Source organism: Populus euphratica, unplaced genomic scaffold (assembly GCF_000495115.2).
Source record: "Populus euphratica unplaced genomic scaffold, PopEup_1.0 scaffold66.1, whole genome shotgun sequence".
Taxonomy (NCBI): domain Eukaryota; kingdom Viridiplantae; phylum Streptophyta; class Magnoliopsida; order Malpighiales; family Salicaceae; genus Populus; species Populus euphratica.
This window is the reverse complement of record NW_011499944.1, coordinates 401,116-414,943: the sequence shown is the minus strand read 5'-3', so window position 1 is coordinate 414,943 and position 13,828 is coordinate 401,116. Positions and strand designations below refer to the sequence as shown.

General features: G+C 30.0%; 1 protein-coding gene across 1 annotated transcript; it reads right to left on the bottom strand.

The window, feature by feature from the left end:
- Positions 1–7,693: 7,693 nt before the first annotated feature.
- On the bottom strand, positions 7,694–8,935 carry LOC105137336 (VQ motif-containing protein). The gene has a single exon (XM_011043056.1). The coding sequence runs from the start codon at positions 8,642–8,644 to the stop codon at positions 7,883–7,885; it is 762 nt and encodes a 253-aa protein (XP_011041358.1). The 5' UTR covers positions 8,645–8,935; the 3' UTR covers positions 7,694–7,882.
- Between the last annotated feature and the right edge of the window lie 4,893 nt (positions 8,936–13,828).

Sequence of the window (13,828 nt, the reverse complement as noted above, 5' to 3'; positions counted from 1 at the left end):
TCCCTCTCTCTCTCTCTCTCTCTCTCTCTAATCTCTTCATTTCTTTACCTAAAGAGTGACAATGTAAGATTGATGGTTTAAAACCGGTAGTTTCACTATCAGATTTTAAATTTGATTTTTAATTCTTGTAAGTTTGAGTTTATTGGATTTGATAAAGCTCTATATTATTATTATTAATACGAAGATTTATGAAATTAATTCATATATATATAAATTGATTTAAATATCTATATTATTAATAATAAAAAAATAATTTTTTTTATTTGAGAAAATCTTATTTCTCAGAAAGCGTATTTTATAGGATCAGGTGAGCGAGTAAAATCTCGGTTATTCTAAATTCCTATAAAAAATATATGTCCTAAGTTAAATTTAAGATTTATTATGTAGATTTTAAGCTCTTTGTTATCATGTCACTTTTAGCTCTTTTTCAAAAAAAATAACAAATGATTCAGATTAAAGTATTAAATCCATTAATAAACTCTCAAACTCTAGCTTACGAGTTACATAAATTATTTTTATTAAAAAAAATTATTTTAATTTTTATATATATTTTTAAAATAATACGAGTATTAAATTGAGTATACATAATTAACTAGGTCATTAAAAATCATCAACCGAAATGATATCTTATTTGATTTAGCTAACAAATCTACTTAATGAATTTTCAAGTCTTTCAATTTTTGAGGTCATCTACTAAGTTTGTTTAGTTTTAACAACTATGATAGGTATTGTGTTTAAATATTTGTTTTTTCTTAATTTTATATTTGTATTTAAGTGTAGAGGAAGTATCAAATTGATGTTGAGAACATGTATTTAAGATTATTTTAAGAAATAATTAATATTGATAGATATATAAACTAACATGTCAAAAAAGAACTTTAAAATCATTTAAATAAGTGTTTAATATAAATTGATGTGTTAAATGAATCATATTTAATATATTCTACAAATTATTATGGTATTCCAGCCAAGTATATGCATAAACCGGTCGTGAAATTATTCCTAGTTAGTTCTAGAAGAAAGCATGTAAAGATTTGGAGCTGCAATGCAATGATTTTTGCATTAAACATCTACAAGTGTTATCGATCAAGGATTTTAATTCGTTACAAATTATAAAATATGAAAAAGATCCACATCAAGGAAGTCCCATCGAAGATTTGGGAGCTATGATCACCGTAATCTTTGATGAAAGATCAAAAATACAGATAGGATTCTCATAATCTTTAATGCAGCTCACCGTCGAGCCATACAGGCTCTATCCTCCGAACCTCTTCGCAGGTGCTGGTCAACAATAGCTGTCAGCCGCTGGATTCTCAAGGGATAATGATCAATCGGTGGACGACTATCCTAGAAGGTGCTGATGAGGACACGTGGGAGACACGGCTAAGAAAGTCAAAAAGTCTTTGATGTAGTGGGGAGGTAGAGGCAAGTCGTAGTCAGTCAAAGCAGAAAAGAACAAGATTGTACAATCAAGTACAGCCCTCCATTTCTGACCTTTTACTGTGTTATTATATTTGGTTTTGAGATAGCTCAGCATCCAAAGTAAATTTTCTTTCTTTGTTTTTCTTTTTTAATTTTGTCGATTGTTTTTTTAATATTCACAATCCTGGTTATATAAAAAAAAACAAAACAAAACTTGGATTAATCATTTGATTAAAGGATCATCCCACTGGATTTATAGCTCGAGTCTTAAACTAAGTTAATCCTCAAAATGAATTGTATTACTATAATTACGATTAGTAAATTAATGACTTTTTATATTTAAATAAAATCTCATTTTGTCTTTTTTATGTTCTACATCATGTAAGAGATTTAAATATTTTAGAACTTCCTAATAAGTTCCTTAAACCAGGTTTTACCATTTATTCTAGTTTTTTCTTAATTGATTATATTGATTGTTTCTACGATGGATCATGAGGGGTTGATGTGTTAATGTAAAGCATGTTCTCCTTGCAGGCTTGCTTGTTTTTTATAAGATTCTCAAACTTCATGCGACATTGGGAGAGTGAAATTTCACGGTTTTTTTTATTTTGTAACGAGTGGATTGCTTTAACCAAATTGCACGAGTACCGTAGACTTGAAGCTTGTGAAGAAAAATTGTATGCGAGGACAAGACCTAGATAGAAACACCCCAAAAACCCAGGCAGAGGACCGTTTCAATTTAATGGTTACAATAAGATGAATGCTAAAGACGCCATGAACACGAAAGATAAGAAAATTGTTCTTGCATCTTTCCATTTAATCACAGGATCATTCAGAGGAACAATCATACCAGGAAGAGCTAGCAATCCTGAGGCTGCTGGAAGGAAACCAGGGGATATGCATGCATGGAAATTTTCCAAGATTCAACAAGACTCAAGCCATCAGTCTTCGTTTTCATTGCAAGGAAAACTAGAAGATGTGAATGCCAGTTGAGCTAACCAATTTGCTCAGAAAACTGGTCTAGCAATCGTTGTTCTTCAACATTTTTTGTCGTGTTAGAATCGACAATAACACTAGGCTCGTGGAATTAGGTGGGAGGATCCTATCTAAACTCAATTCTAGAAATAGATCAAAGTAAACCCTTGAAAGTAATGTTCCATTCTAGTACAATAAACATGTTAATAAACATGTTAATTAAGGATATTGAAAAATGGGTTGGGTTCATTTTCTCACCATTATTTCTTGTCGGAACATGTGTTTAAGCAACTCGGCATGCATTGATGAAAAAATTCAACCAAATTTATTTTATAAAGAAAGAACTTCTAGGGAACTAAATCAAATTACTGGATCAAATTTATCAGTTTGATTTGATTTTATATTTTAAAAAGTATAATTTAATTCATAGACTTTTTGGTTATGCTGTTTTTTACAGGTTTTGATTTAATTAATTTTCTATTTATAATAGTTTCCTGGTTCGCTTTCGGCTTGTTGTTTTTCTTATTTATGAAATCAAAATCCAATGAAATTTATTTTTTAAGAAAAAATAAAATAAATTACTCAAAAATTTTGAAAAAATTATTTGATAAGATTAATTTTTGAGAAATTATTAATTTTAGATCAATTTTTATAAAATCTCAAAATAAATCGATTAATTTAACCACCCAAGCCAATACACGTTACTTTAGATGTCTAATTCCATTACAAAACAAGAAAAGAAAAGAAAATGACAATTATAATTGCTTCTCTCTTATAGCTTTATAAAACATGGCCGTGGACTTTTAATTTTTATTTTATTTTATTTTTAAACTAAAACAACCCTAGGACATTTTTTTTCAGACCCACCTTTTTAAGAAAAACAGCTTTCAAATGCTGACGTGATGGCATGGGTCATCTTATTTTTTCTTTGTAATGGAATTTTTTTGCATTAATTGAACGGTTTGACATTGACCCAATAGATGCTAGCTAGAGCCATGGATACATGCCTCCATATCCACAGCCACAACGACTGTAATTGTCTATATTTCCATGCCTCCATATCCACAACCACAACGACTGTAATTGTCTATATTGCACCACTGCCAACGTCACTGTGTTGGTTTTTTTTGCCTGAAATTAGCTTCTTCAACAAGTGGAAGGAACAAGCCATATCCTCCATGGTAAGCAAATGGGAGCTTATGCTACAATCAAATCTTGTTGTTGTAGCGTCTTGAAGAGGTTGTTTGTATATGGAAAGCTTGTGCTAGCAAGTATTGATGGTTAGCTAGTGTGTAATTAACTTCATTGGAATAGTTAATTTGATGTTGATAACTTGTTTGACTTGTGTGTTTTAACCCCCCCCCCCCTTTTTTTATTCTTTGAGTTCGAGTGCTCTATCTCTCTCTATATATAAATTATTCATATTTGGGTTGGCAGGAAATAAAATAAAAAAATTGTGAAAATAAGTTCTTAATCTCAAATCACAAAATAGGGGGCGTGTAAGAATTGATTGAGCCTTGGTATGAACATTTAACATGTAAGAATCTTTAATTAAAAGATAGAAATAAATAAAGTAACAATCTTCAGCCAAATCCTATTTTTGAAAACAAGCAAAGGTGTATATATATATATACATAGAATCAAAATACAAATAGAAGAGCATTATATACCATAATCAACACGATGGAAGGGATTCTTTTCTTCATTTTTCCTCCTCTTTCTTCTTCCTCTTTTCTTTCTTTCTTTCTTTTTTTTTTGGGGGAGGGGGGGGGGGGGGGGGGTGTGCTTTGTGGAAAAAGAAAAGTAGGATGGAAGGCAATCTATGAAAAGGAAAAGCAACACGAGACTGCCTCAGCAATATGGAAAACGACTGATTATTTTAATTTTTTATGCATTTCTAAACTCAAGAAACCATGACTAATTGCATTTAGAATTAAGTGGTATCAAAAAATATATGGGCTAGACTTCACTATCATATTGAGAGTGACACCACAAATTCATTTCCACTCTTCTCGCAGCACTATATGGTTAGATTATTGATTTGTATCTTCAAGTTGTTTGATTATGTCACCTCCTTGTGCTAATGTTAGATTAACTTGGCATGAAAAAAAAATTAAAATGAAATATGGGTTTCCTACCTAAAATAATCCATTTAATACACTAAATCCCAATAAACATCTCAACAAGTTGGATCACTTGAACAATTCATTGTTTTTAAATATATTTTTCCTTAGGAAAAAAGGGTCACACGACCCAAGTCAAGCTTATGATGCCACCTAACACATTATAGGGGTTTGAAATTTTAATTTATTAAATCTTTTGACTTAAGCAAGTATTTCCACTCATGTATTTTTAATGCCAATTTGTTAAAGATAATGAATTTATATTTCCAAGTCAAGAACTATGCATCTCATGAGATCAGCTTAATATAATTATAAATCCTTGGTTCTAGAAGATAACATATTTTTAGGGTAAAGTGTTGGTTGGTTTGATATATTATTTTGCTTTTACAATCTTAGCGAAGAAGTCAATGAGCATGCACAGTAATATTTGTTAATTAAATATCTTAAATTATTTATTGGATTTAAGAGGTGATAATCTTTCTTACAAAAAGGATACTTTAAAATTCTTAGCAGTGTTTTAGTAGTTATTTTTTAAAATATTTTTATTTAAAAATATATTAAAATAATATTTTACTTTATTTTAAAAAATTATTTTTAATATTAGTATGTCAAAAAAAATTAAATATAAAAAATTAATTTTAAATAAAAAATAAAAAATTACCCAACCTTTATTTGTAACGTAATATTAAATAATAGCTTAGTTTGAATACTAAATAAATTCTATATATATATTATCATTTGGATTTGAATTCAATAAAAATAAAAAATAAAAACTTCAAGGGAGAGGGAGTCTTCTAGCGGATGACTTCCAATGGCTGGGGGAGGTGACCTTAAGTTTTGAAGTGGAAAAATCATGAAATATAAAATAAGTTGGTTGATTCGTCGTAAATATGTAAATATATGTTTTCTAACATATATACATGCAGAGTTAAATAAAAAATTAAATTTAATAATTTAAATTATTATATAAAATTTTAAAATATAATTTATATTATTTTTTAATATATTTTTTTAAAGCTTGAAACTTGTATATATTTATATTATATTATGTTTAACTTTTATTAAATAAATAAAAATAGTAAAATTAAAATATATAATCACTTAGCTATTAAAATTTGCATGTTAAAAAACCAACCCAACCCATTGACTTAAGTGGTTATATAAAGTTTTAAAATTAATTTATATTAGTTTTTAATATACATCTTCAACTTGTATTCATGGGAGAAGAAATTGTCATTATAATTGTTAAAAATGTCTAATCTAGCAGATTAATTTAAAAAAATTACTATTAAGAACTTGAGTCTAGTTAAATTTTAGTTTGAATTAAAAAAATATTAAATCTAATAAAATCTAAGTTTATTACAGAATATCTTGCTCAATTCGAACCAGTTTAGATAGATATTTAAAATACATATTATTTTAATATAAAAATACTTGATTAGATGGACTTGATAAACCAATAATCGAGGTTATTTTTTTCCTTGCCAGCTCCTCAAGTAAGGGAGGCACTGGGAATCTTATTTGACTGTGGAGCAAAAGGCACGTGGAGGCCCAGTACTGACAAGAAATTGATGGGAAATTCAATTAATGATAATAAAAATATGCGATTACTCTTGAGGATTTTCTCTGTAACTCCAAAATTTGCCAACTAATGTCAATTCCTGTTCATGATTCTTATTCCCAGACACGTTATTAGCGCTGGGATTCATATAATTATGTGATGATAAGCATCATTACTCCAGAAAAATAATTATTTCCACCATGTTTTACCCTCTCGGATGCCCGTTTCATGATTTGATTGTGCCCATCTTCTTAGAAATGGAGGAGGGGGGAGGCATTGTGTGTATCTAGCTGGGATGCATTGGTGTTCACGCCTGGGACACCCTGAATATTCTTGGAGCAAGCAAGACGACACCGTTGCCACCAGGATTTGCTAGGATTGATTAAAGACATGGCTCCTTGTAATATTTTGGAGAAATTGAGCACGGTTTTGTGGGAAAAGATTAGCCCATCTCAAAGCGTGAAACATGCTAGCTATCTTCCTTGACTTGTCGTGGGATGGAAGAGATTCATGCATTTAGAGTGGAGGGGGGCTCTCCTTTCTCTTCTTTGTATATATATATATATATATTCATTTTAAAACTATTTTCGGGTATGAATTTATTTTATGTTTTTTTATCGTAAAACATTAATCAAACATGGCCTAATTCTTAGGTTTATCAATAAAATTAGGATCATTTGCATCAGTGGAAGATTTAAGTTATTGCTTCTCTACTTTAGGTCCGAGTAGGAGGATGTTAAGATTCTTACATTTATCAATAAAATTTGGATAGTTGGATCATTAGGAAATTTAAGTTATTACTTCTCTACTTTAGATTCCAGTTTGTTAAAAGGAAAAATAATTCTAAATGAAAGTTTTTTCTTTTTTTCAATAATGTGATTTTTAAATTAATTTTTATTTGAAAAATAATTTTATATATTTTCAATACTAGTAAGGAAAAAAATAAAATAAATTTTATTGCAAAGATCTAGTAATGTTTAGCAGAAAAGACAAAAAGCATTCTAATTATCACAAAAATAAAGACAAAAGTGTGAAATAGTAATTAAGATAGTGCAAAAAGCCTTTCAAGAATTATTTAATGGGTGTTTTAGATTACAGGAATGATTATTTTTTGAAATATTTTTTATTTACAAATATATTAAATATTTTTTTATTTTTAAAAAAAGTTAAGTTATTTTAACTTTAGCAAATAAGACAACTTAAAAAACAAAAAACAATATTAATTTAAAAGAACAACTTTAAAGAAGTAAAAACAAACATGCGGTATCTCCTACAGTAATGATTCAAAATCATGGAAGAAAAGGTGCTTCTGTCACAAGAAAAACAGCTCGCAAGTGCCAAAATGGCACTTGTCTTCGCAGCAACAATTCCAATCTAGATTTAGCTCATAACTTGTACAACGACAACCCATCAAGCAGCCAATATCTCAATGATTGATGCCATTTTCAAGCAAATTATGCTAGCCAATCTCGAGCAAAGAAGGCACCTCCACTCTCTGCCCTTTTTCTGAAACTATTCACATGAGAGAAAAAGTTGCCTGAATTAATGTGCCACTCCATGTGACTTGCTAGACACAATGTAGCAAGGTTTATATTTAAACTCGAAACTTAAATTAAGCCCAGATTAAATATCATAAAGCCTTAATACTTAGGAATAAGATAAAGTTTTACATTGCATAAACAGAAATACAAAATAAACAGAGCTATAAAGAGACTAACCTAAACCAGGGGACCCCAAAAATATAAACAGATAACATAAACCTCAACTCGGGAGGCATCAAAAACCCTAAATTAATTAATTATCACACAACTTTCCATGACTCTAGAGTGGGAAAACTAGAGAAAGTGTCAAAATCTATGCCACCACTAGAGCCAACACCAACATCACCCATCATGGGCTGCTGAGTAAAAGAAACTGGGCCAGACCCAGGACTAGAACCAGAAGTTGACCCCATGACCACCTGCTGTTGATGGTGATCAAGCAGAAACGCCGACGTATCAAGAGTAGGCAAGCACCCACTACCCCCTTGCAACCGGCCACCGAGTCTTTGTGGCTCAGGCTTCAAAACAGGAACCATTGACACCTGCGAGTTATTGAATCTAACACCGGTAACCTGTTGCACCATCTGTCTAAAATTAGCCGGATCCGCTGTAATAAAAGTGGTTTGAGACCGTTTCGAAGCCCTTGACTTACGTTTCGAGACCTTCCCGGTAGCACCCGGCACAGGGTTTCGATGGCGTTTCGCGACCCCAGCCGTTTCTGGGTCCGACCCAGAAACGTTTGACGGCGTCGGAGTCGGAGGTGCCGTCTCGATTAGGCCGGTAAACGGGTTGATTGAATTTGAAGAAAACGTTTCGGTCATGGAGAAAGAGTTAGAGCTGTTATCATTGGTGTTGGTGTTTATGGGGATATCATCTATATTGTTAAAGAGGGATTTTTGGAGGGCTTTTGTTAGAGTTTCCGCGTCTCGAGCATAAGCTTCGGAAATCCAACAATCTGGCAAACTCGGCCTAAACATCATATTCCATGGCTCAAGACTTGCCAAGTTCTCCGATGATGCCATATTGCTAGCTCCCTTGTGCCGTGCTTCTTGGTGCTGTGAAACTTTAAGAAAACAACGTCAAAATCGCAGAAGAAGCCGACTTTGAGGTGTTTTTCAATGCATTTTGTAACAAGAAGTGAGCATCTAAAGCAGGGCTGACAGAGGAATTGGAAAGGAGTAACGTAGTCAATAAGGGTTTGGTTTGACCGGCGACCAGAAGTGGCGACCGGTGGGAAGCGAGGTTATGGTGTTCAGAGCTGGAGAGAATTCTTTTGTTGGAGAGCAATGGGAGGGAGGAGGAAGGGAGGATGTAGGGTAGGATATATAGGGCGGTGGAGAAGGAGAAACCGCGTTGGTAGGGGAACACGTGTCAGCTATTTAGTACGGAATCTTAGACTCTTTCGAGTATGAGAGAGTTTAAAAAATTGAACTTAGCTAACCATGGTTATGCTGGTAGATTTGACTGTTGGGGGATGTACGTGGCAGTTGCTCAACTATATAGAAGTTTTCATATCGGCTCATCAATGTTTAGACTAATCAATATCATCCCTGATAAACCCCTCTGAAGAATTTTACAATTCATTTAGGTGTAAGAACTTCACTTTTTCTAAGAGGCTTGCTTGTCTCTACTTCAAAATCATTTTGGATATTATAATTTAGTGATTGGTTGGTATTATAATAATTTTTATTTTTCAAAATGTATTTTTTAAATGGTTATTCTCTAGAAAAAAACATCAAATTTATATTTTCATGTACTTTTCTATAACCTTTTATATGTTAATATGAAAAAATATATATTAAAATATATTTTCAAAAAAAAATACTAAACATTTGGTTATCAAACATGTAATTAATATTGATTATAATTGATGATGGCTGCAATTATAATCATATCATATTATTTTGCAAGAAATACAAAAAAAAAATCATTAAATTTACATAATTTTATTTATTTTTTCATGTATGATTATGATTAGATTTTAACAGAAAAAATAACAGCAAGATAATCATTCCCAAGATTAGCATGTCATCATATATAAAATCTAAACTAAATTTTCTTAAGTAATTCTCTTAACAATCAAAGTATTGCCATGCTAGTTTTCTTAAAAAAAAATTAAACTAGTATTTATCAACAAGGTATTTTGTTGATTAAACCATTATCATTTTTTTAAGAAAGAATCCTACATTAACTCCAGGCTTATAAATAAGATTTGTTTTTCCATGTTATTGTATAATTGATGGTCTTTTCAACTCAACCGAGCTGAGTTCGAAAGTCAGAACTATCGTAGAGTAACTCGTAAACTTAATTTAGCACTTGAGAGAAATAACATGAATAATTGAAGGACGGGTTAGTATTTTTTATTTGTATTCTTACAATTTGATCCCTTGTCTTAAAAGGGACCGTGGGTTTGCCAAAGTAACTAAGCAGAGCTAGAGTAGTAAAGTGAGAAGCAGTGAGGTACTGTGGGCTCTGAAGGTCAAGCCGCGTCGCTCGGCGTCTTCTTTTTAACGCGGAATCTCGCTTCCCGATCCGTTTTTAAATTCTTTATTGTTTCTTTTCTGCTTTTATATGGTTTTTGTAATTTTCTTTTTATAAATATTAAAAGCACTGCGCCGTTACCGTCAACTGCGCACGTACAATTTGTTATTAAAAAAATATAATGAAAGAATCTTGTAAAGAAATACTCTAGGATGAATATTCACTCTGATGTTATAAATATTTATCATATTTTTTTATTTATTTATGATGCCGATAAATCTAATTCACACATCGAGTCTAGCTATTATTTTTTTGCAATTATATCTGTCAATTATGAAATAATAAGAAATCAAAATTAATGTAAAGTTTCTCATCAAATTAATTAGGTTTTATTTCAAGATTTAAATCTCAATACCACCGGTAAAAGTATTTTAATCATTGCAACCAAAAAATGCATGTTTCTAATGCGGCATGAAATTTTTTTCATATTTATTTTATTTTTAATATTAACATATTAAAATTACTTTAAAACATTAAATTTTATATTTTTTAGCTAAAAAAATTTAACTTAAAAATATATTATATATGTAAAATAATTGGCTAGCAATTTATATTACGAGTATGGTTATAATTATTTTTTAAAATATTTTTTTTACTTTTTAAAAATTATTTTTAAAATAAATATATAAAAATAATTTAAAAATATATTAATTTAAAATAAAAAAATTTAAAGTTTTTTAAAAATACCTTTTCAATGTAATGCCAAACGCCCTATCGTGACATTATTTTATGCAAGTGATAAGTATGGCCCCATCATTCCATGCAGATTCCATGGCCGACGAATTGCTGTAATTCACGTGGACATAGGCCTCGGCCACGGGCCCACAACGGGTGAAAGCGTGTGGGTCCCTTTCTGCTAAGATCGATTTCTTTATATTTTATTGCCTCTTTATGTACTTTAACAAAATTCGAATCCTTGTCTCAAATTTTCTTTTGAGAAATTGAGTCATCATGCTTCTCTATCTCTATACTGTTCATGTATTTTATTTTATAATAAACGAGGACGATAAATAATTTCTCATTTTTATAGAATTTTTCTATTTATATATATCTCTGGTTTAAAATCCTGCAACGCGTAACAAATGTGGATAATAATAGAGTTAAATTCTTGACATGTTATTTCAAATATTAAATAATTTTTTTTTAAATATCTAATTTAATTCCAAACTTAATTAAAAAACATTACTGTATAGATTATATAGCGTAGAGCAAAAAGGAAAACACTAGTGGTTTTGTAAAAAATAGCTTGAAAACAACTAATAAAAAAGCTTTACAGTACCTGAGCATATTTATTTTTATATTTTAAAAATAATTAAATTTTGGTGCTTTTATATTGTTTTAACGTGTTAATATTGAAATTAATTTTAAAAAAATAAAAAGTTTTAATTTTAATAAATTAAAAATAATTTACGCGAGATAAGAAACAACCACTCAGTTGCTGATGGTGGTCTGAAGAAGATCGAATAGAAAATAAATTATTTTTAATGCAGGAGAATTGACGGTTAGTTTGAAATCATCTAATCATTAAAGCAAAGAAAACAAATGTAGGAGGCTAGTGAGTAGACTAGGGTTGATCATTACATGATGGGGGTAACTCGACAGCTCCACCCCTTTTCTGATTAATTCAAAAACAATTCATTGAAAATTAGGCATAAACAAATGGAGCCTGGGAGATTGCGTGTCCCTTAAAGGGTAGATATCAACTGCCTTATCGGAGCATGGCAAGTGGAATTAGGTAACATTGAAATTGATGTGTCTCCTAAACATAATATGCCTTGTTATTCTCCTCCTCCTTGTTTTGGACTGCCGGTGGTTGCTGGTTAGTGGTGGCAGCCCTTTCGAAATATAAAGTAAATGCTTTCATGACTACTATATACCAAATGCCCTAGGGTGGTTTTAATCATTGGTATGTTAGATATAAATAGTAATTTGAATTATTAAATAAAATTAGTTCATGATGCCATAACTTTAAAAATTAAACGATAACAAGTCTAGAATATGATTTATGTTATTTTTTTAATATTTTTTTCAAGTGAGAGTCCTTTAAAATTGAAATTTGCACATGTTCATATTTTTTTGTGTTTATTTTTTATCAAATAAATAAGGATGATGAGATTTAAATTCGTGATCGCTTCGTCATCAAAACTCTAATATCATGTCAAAAACCATCTCAACTCAATAGCTTAAGAAAAACCTCTTCACACTCTCACTGTATTTGTTTTACCCTCTTCCTTTGCTATCAACAAACGATCTTAAACGAATCCCTTTCTATCTCTTTTAATTTTCATCAATATCAAAAAATCATTTCATCTAAAAGTTTAAACTATTAGGTGAGATTTTAGAATATAATTTATACTACTCTCTAACGCATTATACCTTATTTATTTAATAAAAATTAAATACAAATTGGTATTAATCTATGTAATTTTTAATCTTAAAAAACTTTCACTTGAAGAGATGTTTTAAAAATTAATCTAAATTATATTTTGAAATATCACCTAACAATTTAAATTTTTAAATTAAATTAATTGCGTATCATATTAAAAATAAAATACTGTAAAATAAATTTTATTTTGTTTAAATTCTACCAAACATTTTGTTATTAAACATGTAATTAATATTAATTATAATTAATGATGGCTGCAATTATAATCATATCATATTATTTTGTAAGAAATACAAAAAAAAAATTCATTAAATTTACATTATTTTATTTATTTTATCATGTATGATTATGATTAGATTTTAGCAACAAAAATGACGGTAAGATAATCATTGCTAAGATTAGCATGTCATCGTATGCAAAATCTAAACTAATTTTTTTTTATTAATTCTTTTAGCAATTAAAATATTATCATGCTAGTTTTCTTGAGAAAAAATTAAACTTGTATTTATCAACAAAGTATTTTGTTGATTAAACTAGTATCATTTTATTAAGAAAAAATCCTCCATTAACTCTAGGCTTATAAATAAGATTTGTTTTTCCATGTTATTATATAATTGATGGTCTTTACAACTCAACCGAGCTGAGTTGGAAAGTTAGAACTATCGTAGAGGAACTCATACACTTAATGATCTATCAATTACCTATGATATGGATAACAATGAGGTTTCAGCACTTGATAGAAATAACATGAATAATTGAAGGACTGGTTACAATTTGATCCCTTGTCTTAAAAGGGACCGTGGGTTTGCCAAAGTAACTAAGCAGAGCTAGAGTAGTAAAGTGAGAAGCAGTGAGGTACTGTGGGCTCTGAAGGTCAAGCCGCGTCGCTCGGCGTCTTCTTTTTAACGCGGAATCTCGCTTCCCGATCCGTTTTTAAATTCTTTATTGTTTCTTTTCTGCTTTTATATGGTTTTTGTAATTTTCTTTTTATAAATATTAAAAGCACTGCGCCGTTACCGTCAACTGCGCACGTACAATTTGTTATTAAAAAAATAAAATGAAAGAATCTTGTAAAGAAATACTCTAGGATGAATATTCACTCTGATGTTATAAATATTTATCATATTTTTTTATTTATTTATGATGCCGATAAATCTAATTCACACATCGAGTCTAGCTATTATTTTTTAGCTATTATATCTGTCAAAATAAGAAATCAAAATTAATGTAAAGTTTCTCATCAAATTAATTAGGTTTTATTTCAAGATTTAAATCTCAA

What these genes read in the sequence shown, in the direction of transcription:
- LOC105137336 (XM_011043056.1), bottom strand. Translation starts at nt 8,644, where the DNA reads ATGGCATCATCGGAGAACTTGGCAAGTCTTGAGCCATGGAATATGATG.